Source organism: Chelon labrosus, assembly GCF_963514085.1.
Source record: "Chelon labrosus genome assembly, chromosome: 1".
Taxonomy (NCBI): domain Eukaryota; kingdom Metazoa; phylum Chordata; class Actinopteri; order Mugiliformes; family Mugilidae; genus Chelon; species Chelon labrosus.
In genome coordinates, this window is record NC_140337.1 from 35,734,328 (window position 1) to 35,753,574 (window position 19,247).

At 42.5% G+C, this 19,247-nt stretch overlaps 1 protein-coding gene across 1 annotated transcript; it reads left to right on the forward strand.

The window, feature by feature from the left end:
* Positions 1 to 14,342: 14,342 nt before the first annotated feature.
* LOC311492887 (uncharacterized protein) lies at positions 14,343 to 18,337 on the forward strand (the record flags this gene model as incomplete). Its single annotated transcript, XM_084551325.1, has 6 exons — positions 14,343 to 14,546; positions 14,825 to 14,920; positions 15,010 to 15,201; positions 16,421 to 16,516; positions 16,601 to 16,780; positions 16,979 to 18,337. The coding sequence occupies exons 1-6, from the start codon at positions 14,385 to 14,387 to the stop codon at positions 18,335 to 18,337; spliced, it is 2,085 nt and encodes a 694-aa protein (XP_084407451.1). The 5' UTR covers positions 14,343 to 14,384.
* Between the last annotated feature and the right edge of the window lie 910 nt (positions 18,338 to 19,247).

Genomic DNA, 19,247 nt, shown 5'->3' on the forward strand with positions numbered 1-19,247 from the left:
ACATTTTAGATTGATCAAAATTGAGCCTACAGTGCATCAGAATGTTTGACTGTAAACAGTAATGTAGCCAGCCACCAGTGTCGGCCTACCTGTCTTAATGTTTATTTAACCAGAAAAACCCACTGAGATAAAATCTCCCCCCATAGTAAAACTGGTCTGGCCCTTATGTGGCCCACATCCGGTATCCAACATGTGCGCCACATAAGGCCCACAACTCAACTGCAACCAGAGCTGGCCCTAATCTGGCCCTAAGGTGGGCCAAACTATTTTCAGAAGTGGTTCCTGATGTCAGCCTTAATTCAACCTTAACTCAGGTTGTGATAGATTATATTGATATATATTAAAAAAAAAAAAAACAAGTACAGTATTGTAAGCAAATGTTTATTTTTTTTAGTCATGTCAACACAGTACACCACATTTAACATGTTTAAAAACTGTACATTTATGATTTTACACATGTCCATAAACTGGATTAACTGGATTCTCTCCACTCTCAGCACGAGTTTAAGATATGGTGCTGTCCATACTTTCTCTTCATCCTCTTCAGTCTGCCACCATCTCTACCTGGAGAGAGATGGAACCATCTTTTGATGGTCGAGTCGATTTGCTGGTCTGTGGCCCCAGATGTTAGGCCTTACAGCAGCTGAAACATACACACACAAAGCACAAATGATTGGAAATTAACATTTTTGTATCATTAGGTAATTAGGTAATTACAGTAGTAGGGTGACCAGACGTCCCCGATTTCCGGGGACAGTCCCCGTTTTGGATGACCTGTCCCTGGCTAAAGCTGTCCCCGAAAATGTCCCCGATTTAGCTTTTTATGAATGAAAAAAAATAAAATATATAATAAATAAAAAATTGCATGTAGACTAGAACAGCAGTTATTACGGTAGCCAGGTAGAAAGCACGAGCATGCATGGTGCACGCATACGAGAACAACCGTTATTACGGTAGCCGGTCGCGCTCAGTTCCAGGTGGTTCAGCCCGTTTACCGTTACTCAGAGGTTGCGCTAGACTTTTTCGTTGTCTGTCAAGGCTTCAATCAGGTAGTATTTTAAAATTAAATTTGCTTTCCATCAGTCCTAGCAACGTGCTTTACTATACAGTGGTCCCTCGTTTATCGCGGGAGTTACATCAGGACGCAGAAAACAATGCGCTGTAAAAAAAGCAAAAAAAAAAAAAGCATGCAAAATTGCACTGAAAAATCCGCAGTCAATGGTTTTCATCCGATTCCTCCATTTTGGTAGCCGTCAGCCGCATAGACGTAGACAAATATACATATATATTGGATATATGTCTACGGTTAGCCAAGCTCTGATGTGTGCATCAGTGTGATCATGTTTGGAACGCAAACTGCGATGAGAGACAAGAGCCAATTAATAAGGTCACTCGCCATCAAGTGGTCAGGGGTGTGAATTGCAATGTGTCAAAATGACAGATTGCCGTCAGATTTTTCCGTCACAATTAAATAAAAAAAAAACGGTCAGTGACGGAAAATATTCAGTTAACGCGACCCCTGCTATTATTACTACTACTACAATTATTACTTTAGTCCTTTTAGGAAATGCTAACAACAATGTTGAGAGCCACATTCCTGCTGTTACACTTTGTTTAAATATGAATAATACGTAAAAAAATAAAAAATAAATAATAATAATAATAATAAATGAAACGGTAACTGTCCCAGTTTCTACATTTCATCCCGATAATGTATAATTCTTTTTTTATCTCTGAGTTTGAAATGTCCCCGGATTTCATTTCAGAAATCTGGTCACCTTATACAGTAGCCATAATGTAATCAATAAAAATAACTCTTTAAGATTCTTAAAAACAGAGTCTGTAGGTTTGTAAACACAACATTCAAACTGAGCCGGTTTATGGTTGTTTACACAAACAATATTTCAGTATAAGTTCCTCAACCTCAAACTTCCTAACGCTAAACGTTAGCTACATAGCTAAACGTTAACCACAAAGCTAACCGTTAGCCACATAGCTAAACGTTAGCCACAAAGCTAACCGTTAGCCACATAGCTAAACGTTAGCCACAAAGCTAACCGTTAACCACAAAGCTAACCGTTAGCCACATAGCTAAACGTTAGCCACATAGCTAAACATTAACCACATAGCTAAACGTTAACCACAAAGCTAAACGTTAACCACAAAGCTAACCGTTAACCACAAAGCTAACCGTTAGCCACATAGCTAAACGTTAGCCACATAGCTAACCGTTAGCCACACAGCTAACCGTTAGCCACATAGCTAAACGTTAGCCACATAGCTAACCGTTAGCCACACAGCTAACCGTTAGCCACATAGCTAAACGTTAGCCACATAGCTAACCGTTAGCCACATAGCTAAACGTTAGCCACATAGCTAAACGTTAACCACAAAGCTAACCGTTAACCACAAAGCTAACCGTTAGCCACATAGCTAAACGTTAGCCACATAGCTAACCGTTAGCCACACAGCTAACCGTTAGCCACATAGCTAAACGTTAGCCACATAGCTAACCGTTAGCCACACAGCTAACCGTTAGCCACATAGCTAAACGTTAGCCACATAGCTAACCGTTAGCCACATAGCTAACCGTTAGCCACACAGCTAAACGTTAGCCACATAGCTAACCGTTAGCCACACAGCTAACCGTTAGCCACACAGCTAACCGTTAGCCACACAGCTAACCGTTAGCGCCCCTTGTTAACATTCAGGCTAGACTTTTGCGATGGTGATCTGATCAAGACGGCAGCAGTTACACGTCGGTTAAACAGCAAACATAGATTAAAAAGCGACTATGAACAGCCAGCACACGTCAACCAACTGTAACTTACCAAAGTAGCAACACCAAGATCATAAAAGCAAGCTAGCAAGCGTTTGTTGACGTTAATATTACAGGCTATGGTCGGCACATTAAAACTGGGCCAACGTGGTACTGATATAACGTTACTGTAGAAGCAATTTAACGTTAACTAACTTATATGTTGAAATTCATCTTATTCGTTCGCTAATTTATCACTGTCTCACCTCAGTCCCGGTGACTTTCTGCGTCTCTTCAGTTCAGTCTCAGACCCAACGTCACAGCGGGTTGTGAGGATGGGGTGCGTTTGATGAAGTCTCCTTGGCCGGCCGGTGATAGATTGGTGTCGAACTGTCATTATAGCCCGTCCGAGCGGTTCATGCCAGGCTCGAATCAAACCCACCACTGATGATGAACGTCATCAAAACACGTTTTTTTTTTTTTTTTTTTTTTTTGTTTTTTTCTTAAAAGACATCAGGTGTCAAACGTGTCAAAGTTGTGTTAACAGGAAAGAGGCAGACTAGAAAACCACAAAACCAAGTGGGGCAGTGCGGGCGGGGCATCAAGGCCACCGTGGCCTTAGGGCAGATATTTTTATCAAGGGCACAAGGCCAAATTGCTGCCCTGCCACTGACATACTGATTAAATGACCTAGTATATACATAATAATACTATTTATTATTGCATTTTATATTGTATTATTTTATATCTTAATCTAAGTGTAAAATATCTTTGATATCGTTAAAATGTACAGTCAATAAATAATGTAATGATGTGAAAATCATAGTGGAAGTGTGAATGTTGCTGATGTAATCGTCTTTGAGACTGAGTTTTTTGTTTTTTTTCAAGTTCATTCATTCATTCATCTTCTGTACCCGGTTAGTCCTGTTAAGGGTCGCGGGGTACTGCTGGAGCCTGTCCCAGCTGTCATCGGGCGAAAGGCAGGGTTTTTTAACAAATTTTTATTTAAAAAAAAAAAAAAAGTTTTTCCAGTGTCTTGACATTCAATCGATTACGTTTCTTTGAGGCAAGTTCTTCAGCTTTGGACAACACCCGCTCGCAAGGCATTGAAGAAGCTGGGGTGCATAAAAACTGTCCCTTATTTGCCGATATAAGGTCAAAAACTTTTTTTTGCAGAGACGCATCCCGTTCACAGATGCGCTTCGTTATAAACACAGTTCAGTGACGGACGAAACAGCGTCTGTATCGGTCACGTGACTTTTTCTTAATGATACAAGCACCTACACGGAGTTTCACTCTATGAACTGACACATGCACCGACGCATCGGTGTTGCCGGACCCATCACTACTAACGAGCGTAAAGGTTAGATTATGCTTCCGTGTAGTGATCACGCAATGGTCACGCAATGGCCACGCAGTTGCTCGGACGCAGTCGTGAGACCGTGATGGTTCTGCGTGGGGTTTACGTGTCGAAATGCATGCCACACCGGTAGAGGGCGCTATGGTTTATTGTGACCGACCGACCGAGACTCTTGTGACGTATCTCACCTCGTTATTTACCTTCGGCTTTTGTCGTAGTCACAGTGAACGATGGACACCGAGACAGAGAGACTGGCGTTGGAGCTCCAAATTATTCAAGCAGAGGAAGAAATACTTCTTTTGCAAATTAGGGCACGACAAAGGAGACAATGATGTTTATGAGTGGAAACCGGAAAAGCGGTCTCCAGCGGATGTAGTTAGCGGACCAATCACAGCCAATGCCGCTGCGTTGCTGCTGCGTTGCTGTTGCGTCGCCTCGACGCGTGTCGAGGATTTTTGGGAGGTGCACGTCTGGTCCTTGCGTAGGACGCACGGGGGTCCGCAAGGACGCAATAGGTCCGTACGCACGGACGCGCTGTGTCAACGCGGAAGCATAATTTGGGCCTAAGAGAGCAAGTATTAGAGGTGTGCGATACCACTATATTTGGTATCGATCTGATACCAAGTAAATACAGGGCCAGTATCGCCGATACCGATACCGATATCGATACATTTTAATAATTAAGGTGGATGCATCATCAGTCTGAATCAGCCTAAATCTGAATGAATTTTCATGACATTTAAGTGTTTTTGTGATTATTAATCAGTTAAAATCCAGTACAGAATTTGGGCAAAGTTTATAAATAAATAGAAAATACTTTATTATCACAGTAAAAGTTTTTGTTCAGAAACAACACAAAATGATCACTTGAGGACAAATAAAAACAAATTATTTTTCAGGCAGCATGTAAAAACTAAATCTCTCCCTTTATTGCACTTCTTTCTGGAAATGTTTTTTTCTTAAATAAACAAAGTGTACAAAGTTCAAAAAAGGCAGCTGGACTCTAAGTCCAGCGTGGAGGGGGGTGACTCCAGGACGCTGGAAGTCACTGTTAAGCCTTCTCGAGGTGTCGTGGGCCTAACTTAACCAAACATCGGTGAAGGGAGGTGCCCACTTGAAAACCCCAATGACACGCTGCATACTGCTGATGACTAGCCCAGGTACCTTGATGTCTTCATGTTGCTTGGTAGCTATATTTCTTTGTTTGTTTAGCTGCTGAGGGGGCCATACAAGCCAGCAGCATATACTTAGTTTATTTAGATTGTAGGTTAAGCGTCATATCACGTTTCTCAGTTGAACAGGGCCTCTAATTGTGTTTTGCCTGGGATCTTGGCACAAGGGATTGTAACATCTAATCCTGTGTATTAATGAATGCCCAAGCTTCTAGCCCCATTATCACCAACAGTGTATTTTTTTTTTTATCTAGCTTTTAGGATCAACCAGTTACACCTTTTACCTAGCAACAGGGTCAACCACACCTCCTCAAGATCAGAGTTTCTGTCCATTCCTTGATCAGAGTTCTCTAAGAATGTTCTGGAATCACTTATAACTAAGATTCCTAGCTAGGAATGTTTAGACTGAGTTAGGAGCTCTCTGAGAGGATTCTACACTGTAAGCAATTGCTGTAAATTTACAGCCAATTTTCAACATTAAAATACTGTTTTCGTGTTAAACAGCTTAGTACTGTAGTCAGCAATGCATTGTGGGCTGCTTACCTTGGAGCAACAGGACAGAGGCCCCAAACAGTATGGTGATGTTTTAAATTACAGGACACTACAGTATTTTTTGATTAAGCATGATTTGCACATGCGCATTGTTGAGTTTGAGATCCCGCTCTCTGACCTGTTTACGTCCAAATAAAGGAGTTAAAAAAAAAACGTCCGTCACTGAACAATCAGTGGGCGGCGGTCGGTTCACTCCAACAGACCTTCGATCCAGGCTGCGACACAGAAGAACACAACGAGCAACATTGATACTGGTAAGGTAAAAACATTAAACTTTGTCTACCGTTAACGTTTGTTTCCAAGTATACCTGACTGGCCTTGACTCTGGCCGTAATCTCAGCACTTCCGCTTGATAGCTTATAAATGCTAACGTTAAGATAGCGCTAACGTTATCATTCTTCATTCAAACTATAAAGTTAACTTACATTAGCCGTCCTCTGGTCGTGGGTGGGTTATGTTATCACAGTTCGCTAGCTAACTAAGAAATTCAAGCAATAATTTGTAAACGTAATGTTATTATGTGGCGGCATTGATGGTAGCTACCACGTTTAAGTTAGTTAACGTTACAGCTAATGTTATGTTCGTACCTTAAAATGCGTTTGCTCTGCTTAGTGTTTTTAATTGTTAACAGTGGCGCGAAGAGCCGACATTACTGTCTTAAAGTGCTCTGTGTTAAAGCTATTGAACATAGTACTGTAGCCGAGAGTCCTGGGTTCGCCTATACTGTAGTTACTAATAAAACAATAAACGAGACCGGAGACCTGAACGTATTTTTCCGCCGTTACTCCGTCGGCCCTTTTTTTATTCAGAACTCACTTTTTCCATTCATGAGACACACTCCCCAAATTCCACACTTGAACATCAGCCCTACGGCAACTCAGAGGGGCCCTTTCCATGTCATACGGAATAGTCTGTTACAGTACCAACCATGACATGCTAGCTTGTCAGGAAGGGGTTAACGCTCCAAAGTTTGTTGTTGTTGTTGTGTTTTTGACACTTGACATGTGGTAACGTTAGTTAATCCCCAGGTTCAAGCTGCAAACTTGACTGATGGTTATTTCTGCTGTCAATAGCATAAGGGCATCTGTGATCTTTAATTCACCCTCCTAATTATCTTGTGTTCAGTATTTATCAGCCATAATATTACAAGGCCCAGCTAGTTCTTGCTGGTAATGTTCATATGCTACACTGTTAACAGAATTTACATGTGGTAGAAAAGTACCAAAATGTTAGCCAGCTTCCCTAAAATCATAAAATAAAGTATATCTGTTTATGTTAAGGGCGGCACAGTGGCAAGGTGGTTAGCACTGATGCCTCACAGCAAGAAGGTCACCGGTTCGAATCCATGGGCCGGCGGGCCTTTCTGTGTGTAGTTTGTATGTTCTCCCTGTGTCTGCGTGGGTTCTCTCCAGGTTCTCCAGCTTCCTCCCACTGTCCAAAGACATGCTCATTAGGTTAATTGGTGATTCTAAATTGCCCGTAGGTGTGAGTGTGAGTGTGACTGGTTGTCTGTCTCTGTGTGTGGCCCTGCGATGGACTGGCGACCTGTCCAGGGTGTACCCCTGCCTCTCGCCCGATGACAGCTGGGATAGGCTCCAGCAGACCCCCGTGACCCTTAACAGGACTAAACGGGTATAGAAAATCAGGGTTTCCGCGGAGTCATAAAAAGTCATAAATTTCATAATAAGAATTTTAGGCCATAAAAGGTCATAAAAACGTTCGGATTTTCCATACAAGGTCATAAATTACATTTAGCCACGTCTTAAATGTATATGTTCGTTCATTCATGGTGCTACCAAGAAAATACGCTGGAAGCGGGATTCATTCGTTTCGCCTGTAGTTCTATCTGAGGAAATCTGTGTGGTAACATCGTGTTCCAGAACTACAAGGTCCATAATGCGGCAGTGCAGGAAATAGACTTATCGGCGGATATTTCACAGAAACTCGCGCGAAGAGCTTCACTCACTGACGGTATTCACTGGTGTATTCTCGGTTTGTCGGAAGGTATTGTCTCATTTATGTAGCGTATGGTTCTTATTAATTGATTTAACTTTACACGATGGGAAAGTGTACGTTTAACGTGGTATGGCTTGATGATGATGCGTTTAAGAGCTGGCTTAAGCCCGTCGCGAACAACAAATATCAAGCATATTGCACCCTGTGTAAGAAGACTCTGGAGCTCTCCAGTTTAGGCATAAAAGCCTTACATTCACATGGAAAATCAGAGAGGCATCAGGGATCGTTAAAAGGTCTGCAGCGGGCGCAGGCAATCACTCAGTTTTGGTCTCCATCACTACCTGGTCCAAGCTCTTCGCGGGATTCTGGTTGTCCTGCTGCCGTCACATCCAGTCGGCCTGCCACATCCAGTGCCAACAGTGCTTTCGGATCAACCTCCACATTGAAAGCGGAGGCCCTGTGGGTGTTGAACACTGTTACAAAACACCAGTCGTACAGAGGGAACGAAGACATTTCCGAACTTTTCCAAACGATGTTCCCAGACTCAGACATAGCCAAGACCTTTACGTGTGGGAAAGATAAAACCTCATACATTGCACGGTTTGGCTTGGCAGAATTCATTAAAAAAGACCTCGTCTCCAAAGTCACGGGGCCTTACGTTCTCATGTTTGATGAAAGTTTAAATCATACAAGCAAGAAGAAACAGCTGGACATACACGTTCGGTTTTGGGACGACGATAAGGTGCATTCTCGCTACCTGGGATCACACTTCATTGGCCATGCCACAGCCCAGGATTTGCTAAAGCACTTCAAAGTAAGTAGCCAAATTAGAGTTTAATCTTCATACAAATGATTTCTAATGTTGCATGTAATATTTGAATTAATTTACCCTAATCTGCAGACCAACCATGAATAACTTAAAACGTGTATTTGATCCATTTGAAATAGCCTACCAATGTGGAGAAGGACATCGTGTCTCGTAGCCACTCGAAAAAAATATATTTAGACCATCTTAAATCCTCAAATTATGGCCGGGGTCTTTTAGGCTATTTTTACTTCATTTTGGGGCAGAAGACCTTTCTTGTCTGCGTCTTATTGTGAGACAAAAGCAGATTTTCATTTTGGTTTGGAATTAAATTTTAAAGTGTTTGGTCACGTTAAATGTTTGGACTGATGGGCACTAAAATATGTGGGGTATTTGATGATTCGTTATTAAGTTGAAACCTCAATAGGCTAGTTGAAAGACGATCGGGACTTCCACCCACTGTTTGTGAGAGGACGGCAAGGCAGCACGCTTTCACGCATTCATATAGCCTAACGTGCGCTGTGCTGCAGGCACCTTAGGCTACTGCATATGCAAGTAGTCTAATGTAGTTGATTATTTTTAACTATGGACAATTTAGGCTACTTTTTATTAAATTTGTAGGCTGGAACAATTATGTTTAAATGTATCCAGCCTATTCCTGACTTAAGGGGGTGTTAGAGACCCATGCTGTAGGACACAAACACAACAGCCCATTTTTAAACCAGCCAACAATATAAAATATTAAGAAGATCTCTTAAATTTCATTGGGTTAAATTGAAACAATATAGTTTTAATGGAATGATACTTATACTGGTAGGCAATTATTACCCTGATTTGTATTTGGGGGCTGGCCTTTATTTGTCCAATCGACCACCACACAGCTATGATTTGAGGCCCAGCTGTAAATAGAACCGAATAGAATTCCGGCCTTAATTTGAGGATTTAGGGGGTTTTGGATTTGAGGATGGAGGTTTTTGAGTATTTCAGGACCTAGCCCAATGTAATTTAACTCGTTTACATTGTGCGGTGTGTGTGTGTGTGTGTATGCGCATGTGTGTATGCTATCAATTAAATAGAATATTTATTTATCATCTTTTTATTGTCATCCCTCAAGGAGTGTGTGGAGCAGCTGAATCTCAGCAGGCTGGTCTCTGTATCGATGGATGGACCCAATGTAAATTTTAAGTTCTTGGAGCTTCTCCAATCAGACTTAAAGGAAATGTATGGGGGTGCTCAGCTGGTGGTCGTTGGGAGCTGTGGGCTTCATACTCTGCACAATGCATTCAAGACAGGTTTCTCCATGTGGCAGATGGAAAAGCTGTTAAGATCAATGCACACACTCTTCAACAATGTTCCTGCGAGGAGGGAAGACTATGTAACAGTCACAAAGTCATCAGTTTTCCCACTGGCATTCTGTGGCCATCGATGGTTGGAGAACCTACCTGTGGTACAGAGAGCTCTGGAGGTCTGGCCTTCTCTTCAGCTGTATGTGGATGCAGTGAAAAAAAAGGAGCTGCCAAACCCTGGTACAGGATCGTTTGAAACAATAGAGGCCACTCAAAAGGATCCGGTGATCTTGGCAAAGTTGCATTTTTTCGCTACCATCGCCCGCACCTTTGAGCCTTTCCTGAAGAGGTACCAGACCGACAAGCCAGTCATGTCATTCCTTGCCAGCGACTTGGCTGAGTTGATGAAGGTAATTTAAAAATAACTAGGGTGCTTGTCTGGCTCCTTAGCTACTATAATGTATTAGATATATGTATGATGTATTATGTACACTGTGTTTAATAGATGAAATTGTTCAACCTTTGTTTATTTTTTCTGTTAAAGCTGTGACATTACTGCATGAAAAATATGGATGTAAGCAACTTACATTTTTCATTTTCATCTGGAATTTCCTTCTGACAGAGTCTACTGAGGCGGTTTGTGAAGCGTGAAGTCCTGCAGGATATTACAAAACTACAGCTCACCAAGCTGGACTTGAGCGAGAAGAAGAACTTGCTCCTCCCACAGCAAATTGACATTGGTCTAGGTGCAGAGAAGGCCCTGAAGGTATTGTGGTCAATTTTGAAAATGGAATTGAAGTACTTCTAGAAATTGTCAGGATACAAGAAGCAGGGTCATTGTGTTGTACATTCTACTTACTTGTCTTTTTATTGTACATCCCTCTTCAGGACTCTGCAGTATCAGATCTCAGGGTCCTAGAATTTAGGAGAGACTGCATGCAGGGGCTGACTAATATAGTCAGAAAGCTACAGGAGAAGAGTCCACTTAAATATCCCACTGTTAGGCAGATGGCCTGTCTGGACCCCTCTAACATGTTCAGAGACCCAGACAGGTGCAAGGAACAAATGAAAGGTCTGGTGCAGACCTTCCTACAGACCAAGCAGCTTTCAGGAGGTGTATCCGCTGGTAGGAGTAGTTCTGAAAGATAAGTGTAGCACATTTAAGAAAATATAAAAAACAGAAAGAAGCTCAGTCTCAAATGGAAAGGTATCCTGACAACAGTAATCAACAAAAGAAATTGGATGAGCGATCATATAGGTGTTGCAGATGAACTACATTGTAGTCTTCGTGTCCTGAGTTCAAAATTGTAGTATCTCAGTTTGGTGGAGTTTCTATGCTCACTGACACCTAAGGGAAAAGCCCTGAATTTAAACCAGTGTAACCAAATGTTATTGTCTTTATAGAGGTTGAAGAGCATCAATATATCAGTATATTACGTTATTCCCTTCGTAACATGTTTTGTTTTTTTAGGGGATGTCATTCTACAACAGTTTGATGCTCTTCTGACCCTTGAGTGCCGGAACGAAGAGTTTCTCTCCTTTCAGCCACTGGTGAAACGGCTGGACACCTTCTTGTGCGGGTTCTTAAACCGTACATATCCAGAGGTTTGGGCATTTTGTCAGAAGCTGCTCCTGCTTTCTCATGGGCAAGCTTCAGTGGAGAGGGGGTTCTCTGTGAACAAAGAGGTTGAGGCGGACAATATGCATGAAGAAACCATGGTTGCACACAGACTTGTGTGCGATTATGTGGATTTGCATGGTGGGGTGACCAAAGTTCCCCTCACAAAGGAACTGCTGGTCTCGGTAGGGGCAGCCAGGTCAAGATACCGTGTCTTTCTTGATCAGCAGCGTGCAAGGAAGGAGGGTGAGGCACGAACACAGAAAAGGAAGCTGGCAGAGGACTATTTGACTGACCTCAAGAAAAAGAAAACCACTGTCCAAGAGGTTTACACCTGCCTCACCACAGAGGCCGACAAGCTGGCCGAGGAAGCAGAGGGCACATCGGGGTCAAAGATGGCCCAGCTTCTTTCGAAATCAAACGCCCTCAGACGGGCAAGCAAGGAAAAAAAAAAGGAGTTGAAAAAGGTTGAGGAGGAGATCACCGTTAAGGCGGACAAACTCAGATACATGTAGACTGACTGACTGACTGACTGACGAACTGACGGACTTGTCAATACAATTTACAGTTGTTAAGTGATGTTCCTGTGTTGATACTTCATGAAAGAGCCTTCAGTTTGTCACCCTTAAGAAAAATGTATACAATTTGTTGCTGTCAAGTAAATAAAAAAACTTGAAAGGAATTCTAATGACTTTAAAAGTTATTTTTCATAGTTCGTGTAGGTCATAAATTTAAATCAAAATGGTCATAAAAAGGTCTTAAAAAGTCTTAAATTTGACTGACTAAACCCTGCAGACACCCTGAAAATGGATGGATGGATGGATGTTTATGTTAAAAGTTGGGTAATTTGTGCATCATGTTAGTAGCTAACACACTTGATGGCTAACTTAAAAACTAAATAATGTATTCTCTTTCAACTTAAGGGAAGCAGCCACCAATCAGTCGTGTTTCTGCTGTGCAACCATGTGCATTTGGAAGCTCCTGCCAGTGATCATTGCTTGTGGTAAGTTCTATTTACAATGTCATAAGGATATTATGATCTAACATGAAATCTGGAGATTTCTGAAACAATAACATGTCTTTTTTTTCTTCTTCTTTCTTTTTAATGCAGGAAAATGAGGTTGAAGAGCTGGAGCAAACAATGGCGATCTTTATCACTGAGAAAGGGGAACCTGTCCATCCACCCGAAGACATTAAGACTGTCATCGAAGGAACAGAGGTCCTGAACGAGTTGCCCTCAGTTGCAACAGCTTTTGTGTTTAGTTGATAATAAGGCTTACATCTGAATAAGAAAATGTATGTCCTGGCATGATGTCTTAGGAGTTGAGCTACTATTGCAGCTCGATGATTTGTCTTCTGATGACATCAATAGTCTCGTTTCTGGTGTTCAGCTGAAGAAGACTGTTTATCTAAATAGATTTTAAACACATGTTCAGTGTTGTCAATTTATGGAACAATAAATATGAATGTGTTCTCAAGGAAAGTGTTCTGAGTAGTCACTGATCAAAATGTATTAAAAGCAATTTTTTAAAATTTGATTTACTATACATTTCAAATAATGACAACTGTTACTTTTTTATTTGAGACAACCAAAAATAGTTATGCTCCAACCTAAAATAATTAGTTTGCTCCAACCTAAAAACAATTAGATTGCTCCAACCTTTAATTAGTGGTTGCATGGAGTTAAACTTTTCAGGTTAAACGAAATAAAATGATTTGCTTTGAGTTAATGTCAGATATTTCGTGTGATCGATTACCTCAATTTTTTTTAAGTTGATCCAAGTTTTTTATTTTTTCAGTGGAGAGACACTTGAATCCAGGCTTAGGGTCAGGTTGAAATTGGTTGTTTACTGTAGACAAGCACTGTCTACAAAGTAACAACCTAAACAAAATATTATTTTAATTTCCAAATAATCACAGAAATATGCGGCATTTATTTTTTTACTGTAATAGACTGTATAATAACAGTATGAATACAGAAATATACTGTATGTCTGGTTTACACACTACTACTGTAAAATTACAGTATATTGCTGGCGTCTTTGCTGCCAGCTCTTTACTGTAAATTATAGAAATACAGGAATATACTGTTTTTATGGTTTACAGACTAATACCGTAAAGTATTTTACGTTTAAATACTGTTAAAATAACGGTATACTGCTGGCGTCTGTGCTGTCAGCTCTTTACTGTTATTTTACAGGAAAATTGTTTACAGTGTAGGAATCTGAAGGAATACAGGCCCTGATGTCCAACGATCAAACCAACCAATCACAAGCTCCTGAAGCCGTTGCTGTTTCTCCACCATCAGCCAAAAGAGGGCAGCAGTCAGTTTCATCTTCATCCTCACTTGAAACAAACGTGTAAGAAAAAAATATGTGTAAAGATGAGATTTACCTGTACTTTTAATTTTACAAATATTGGCTCTAAAGGTAGAAAATAAAAGGCAATGAAACACTGCTGTAGCAGCTCATCAGGATCCACCGCTGACCTTTTATCAGAGGCAGCTCCATCATCTAACAAAGATCTGCAGAAAACTGAATGAGATGGTTTGGTCTCCTCACAGATGAATTTTAAAAGTTTAACACATGATCATTTCATTCCAAGAAAACCTAGAGGCAACAGATGTCTTAATCAGAGGAAACATGAAAACCACCAGCGTCAGAGTGTCTTTTTTTATTGAGATAGATGGTGTTTCTTATCAAAGACAGCAGGAAGTCTGTCAGCTGGTCTCCAGCCTCATCACACTTCCTGCTTCAGCAGCTGTCAATCAAACCCCACACACAGTGGACACTTAGTGTTGTCCCCAGAGTCTCCTCCCTCAGTTTCTCCGTCTCTCACGCTGAGACAGGCCGACAGTCTCCGAGGGTCTCTGTAAGGATGCAGCTCTTCCTCTTCCTCGTCTTCCTCCTGTCCCACGTTGCCATGGTTGCAGCAGTGGCCGGTTGCCTCAGCGACAGGGACAAGGACCACCGTCCGAGGCAGAACTGCACGGCCGCCGGCTTCAACGACATCCCGGCGGGATTCGAACTCACGACAATGGTAACGTACCACAGACATCAGCCAGAGACAAAATAATATTTATGGTTTAATCCAACTTTCAGTTCATCCATTCAGCCCTGTAACAGCCTGACTAATCAATAACTAAGAACATGAGTTGTATGCTGTGAAGAAATAAGAAACGGTGCAGGAAGCATTTTGAAACGACTGTGAGTGGAAGAACTTATGACTGACAGGAGGAGACCAAAGCGGAGATACAAGCTTCCTGTTGGCAGTTGGACAGGAAACCACCAGAGCTCTAAATGTTTCTCTGTTTTCAGGTTCTGTTGTTTCCCAACAACCTGATCCCCAGTTTGTCCTGGACCTCCTTCCAGATCTTCCCAGACATCTATGAGATCGACCTCACAGGCAACAAGGTGTCCGTCTGCACGGTGCTTTCAAAATAAAACTGAACTGGTGTAGTTAAAGCAGCCTGAAATGAATGATATCTGTTTTGTTCTGTCAGGTTCCAGAGGTGACCCCTAGCGCCACGCTCCTACTCCCCAGCCTCAGTGTCCTCCGGCTGGGGTCGAACCGGCTGACGTCCCTCTCCGACGGCTCCTTCTCTGCCTGTCCTGCTCTGACTGAACTCTACCTGGACAACAACGTCATCAACTCTCTGAGCAATGACGCCTTCTCTGGACTCAGCAAGCTGGAGGTCAGTGTCTTAGGACGATGCACAAGTTACATGCTAACACTGCATGTTAGGAAGCTACCACCACTACTATAAAGTAGAGAGGATGTAGATCATGTAGCACAGGGGGTCAAACTCAAATACACAGTGGGCCAAGATTTAATTAAAACCTGGAAAGAATCTTCTTCCAGATATAACAATGAACGTTTTCATTTGGGTCTTAACATTGAATATGGAACAAGCAAAGCTTCATACTATCCACGTTGGCTCCGCATACAAGACAAACAGGTCTGTCTTTTATATATGTAAACAGATATTCTGCCTCCCACATGTCCAGAAAGCTCCTGTTTTCTGCCTTTCTTTTCAACATTTTTGGGAGGGCAAGCATGGTGCCAGTACTAGCTTGAGGACGCTGTGACTACTGTCAACAGAGGAGAGGGTACTTACAGGTCCTGTCCTGATTGATGCACCAAAACACAAGCATTCTGGGATTTGTAGTATCAATGATACATGTGCTGTATAATACCAGTGCTCCAGCTCTGGTAGTCATTTGGTATTTGGTCTCGCGGGCCAGATATAATTACACTGCGGGCCAGAGTTTGACACCTATGATTTAGCATGTTAAGAAGCTGGAACAGAAACCACAGCGGCTGCTAGTTGAAAAGTAAGCATAGAACTATTAGCATTTAAAAACATTTTAGATTAGATTAGATTAGATAGTTTCTTTATTAATCCCAAACTGGGAAATTTCGCGAAATGGATGTCTCAGGGAGTTCTGAAGGCTCTACTTGAAGTCATAGTCATAGTTTTTCCCAAAACACTGAAGAAAGGCGACTGGACTTGTAGAGTTTCTTGAAGACGTTTTATCCAAGTAGCTTCTTCAGTTCTAAAGGACAGGTGGAGGTGTTGGGGTTTAAAGAGGAACATCTGTGGGTGTTATTCATCAGAAACTCACTAGGTTATTACCCAGATCAGGAGGGAAGCTAAAATACTTACTGCTCGATGATGTGTCATGAAGTTTTCTGTTCGAAGGAAAGTTGTAAATCAGGAAATGAGTGGACATATCTTTAAGGAAGCACATGACCTGGTTGTTGTATGTTGTGAAGCTGTCATGTTTGAGGATTATATATGACGGAGTAGTGAAGTCTGTGTTTGTGAATGAATTCATGTTGCATACGTTAGGATGAAAAGAAGAGGAAGAAAAGGAATCAGTCATTCTGATCAAATCTGTCCAACCCTCTAGATCCTGGACCTGACCAGTAATCATATCAAGGTGCTCCCCACCCTCATGCTCCACCCCCTCCCAGCCATAGAAACTCTGTTCCTGGAGAACAACAAGGTAGGCAACCTAAACTAGCTGATGACCTGTAGGGGGCACAGACAAGAAGGTCTAAAACTGAGGGATGTTTCTTTTTCATCTCAGATCAAGGTGATGCCAGATGATTGGTTCAGCCAGAAGGAGGAGGTGCCATACCTCTACCTGTCAGCCAATCCCTGGGCCTGCTTCTGTTCCCTCAGTTACTTACAAAAATACCTCGATGAGTACGAAATGAACATCTATGTGAGGGATGGCCCGGACATCAAGAGCGACGGAGAGAGCGTGGTGAGTTTTAAATCCTGACGTGTGCTTCACCATCACGTGGTCTTCTGGTTTGTTGGAAGCGTCTTGAGGCCTTCAGGGAAATCTGATCTTAGAGAATGAAGAGATCATTTAACAGAGATCATAATGTTATAATGATGTGAAGAGGCGGCTCTGATTGAGCAGTTCTAATATTTTCTGGTGGTTGTTTTCTGTCCTCAGGTGTGTGACTCTCCACCGTGGCACAAAGGTAAACCGGTAATGACTTTGGAAGAATCAGACCTGTGTTCACCGTCAACAGAGTCGACTGGAATCACACACACTGACGAGCTGATTACCACTGACTCTCCTCACAAAACTTCTTCTGCAGCTACTTCCATACCAGCTGCAACTTCTCCTCCTCCTCCTCCACCTACTACTATCACTTCCACTACTCCTGCCACTCCTCCCACCTCTTTACATCCCACATCAGCATTTGTAGAAACATACACCAGATACTACAGAGAAGTCACGAGGTCCTGGTACCAAACCTTCACCAGTCTCACTGAATGGTCAAACCATTCAGGATCAGAGGTTGAGATAGTTAAGCCACACCCCTTGACCACTCATGCAACTCTGTTTTCCGTCAGAACCTCCAAACCTGTCAAGACAACCAAACCTGTTCCTTTAACTGCAGCATCAACAACACACAATCACCCAACCACCACCACCACTGAGGCAACGACCCAGTCAGTTCCTTCCATGGACGCAGATGAAAGAGACGGTGTTGGTAGTAAAGTCAGATCTGTCAGAGCAGCAGCAGCTGCAGGGGTTTTCTGTGTCTGGCTGTTTGCAGGATGTCTGCTGCTGTGCGTCGCCTCAGTCGTCTGCATACTGGCCACTCTGACCAGGCTGGTCATCTGGTACAGGAGGATGTACAAGCCGCTGGTTGGGATGCTGGCAAAGAGAGGAGGAGGAGGAGGCAGGAAAGGAGTGATGCTGTCAGAGTACAGGGGGAGGGAAGAGAAGGTAGCAGGAGGAGGAGGAGTACTGGCGCTATATCGCTCTGTTCTGTTTGTCCAAAGAGAGGGAGGAGAAGCTGTGGAGAAAGAAGACGGAGGTGAAGAAGGAGAGAGGGAAGAACGACCAGTTACTGTAGAGGCGACAGCAGGAGCAGCAACTAGAGAGGAGGAGGTAGAAAGAGGAGCACGTAGGGAGAGAGGAGTGTATAAGAAGACTTTGTACCGTCTGTTAAGCAAAGAGGAGGAGATAGGAGGATGGAGGGATGTGATGGAGGAGTGTCAAGTCCCTCTGGAGGATGGAGGTAGAACAGGAGGTGGTCATCCAGGGATGGACAGAGGGAGGAGAGGAGGAGGAGACAGAGTGTCCAAAATGCGCTACAGTGTGATTCTGAGGGAGGAGAGGGAGGAGGCGGGGGGAGGCAGAGAGGAGCTGGACTGGGTGGTGGGAGGGTGGGAGGTGAAAAGAGGAGCAGGGGAGGAGGGGGAGCCAAGGAGTAGCTGGGGGGAGTGGCTGGCAAACTATTTACCCAGCATGCCTTGGGGAGTGACCACGCCTCCTGAGGATGAAGCGTCCAAGTGATGTCATCAGAGGGAGGAGCTTCATCAGGTCACTTTTCTTTCATTCATCACTTCTTTCTTCTGTCTCATTCTGAATCTTACTGTTTGTGTCTGACAGCAGGAGCTGATGGTTTCAATCAAAAGATTCAAGTGTCCATCAGTGATTAATGTCAGGTCATTTACTCCAGAAATAATATTCATCTGTCAGCTCAGTCAGACAGTTTAGTTCTACATCACATGTTCAATCCCTGCAGCTCCTTGTGTTCTTTTCTATCTGTAAATTGAATTAAATTCACCCTGAAACATTAAGTGTTTGGTCTGGTCTGTTTTTATAAAATAATGAAGGTCATGTGTTTATTCTCTGACGGAGGAGGTGAGACAGTAAACGCTGACTGATCACTCATTAGTTCTTTACTCTGATTCATTAGTTGACTGCAGTGTTGGGAGGGTTACTTTTAAAATGTTTTCCCCTTCAGATTACTGATTTCATGTCCTAAAATGTAATCTGTAATGTATTCCCTTGGATTACTCAAGTAATGTATTCTGAATACTTCTGGATTACTTTATCTGGGACACTGAACACATGCAGAACGATCCAATTACTGTCTTCAGAAAATTAAAGAGCAACATGGCTGCTTTAACAAGCAGGTGTATAACAAAGTAAAAACATGCTTTGAATGTGCATATAATAAAAATTATAAAGTGCATTGAGAACAATACAGGGAGCAATCGTGCACTTTGTGAACTCACAGCAAACATATTATTCCTGGTCAAAATGTGATGCTTTGTTGTTGCTCTGCATCAGTGTCTTCCTGCTCACTGGGCGTCTTCCCTCCACTGATTCCTTCTATCAGTTAACAGCAGTAAGGTTGTTCACTGCCAGTTACAAAGTCTAAAATCACTGCATTAACTTTGCTCTGGGTAGCGGTGGC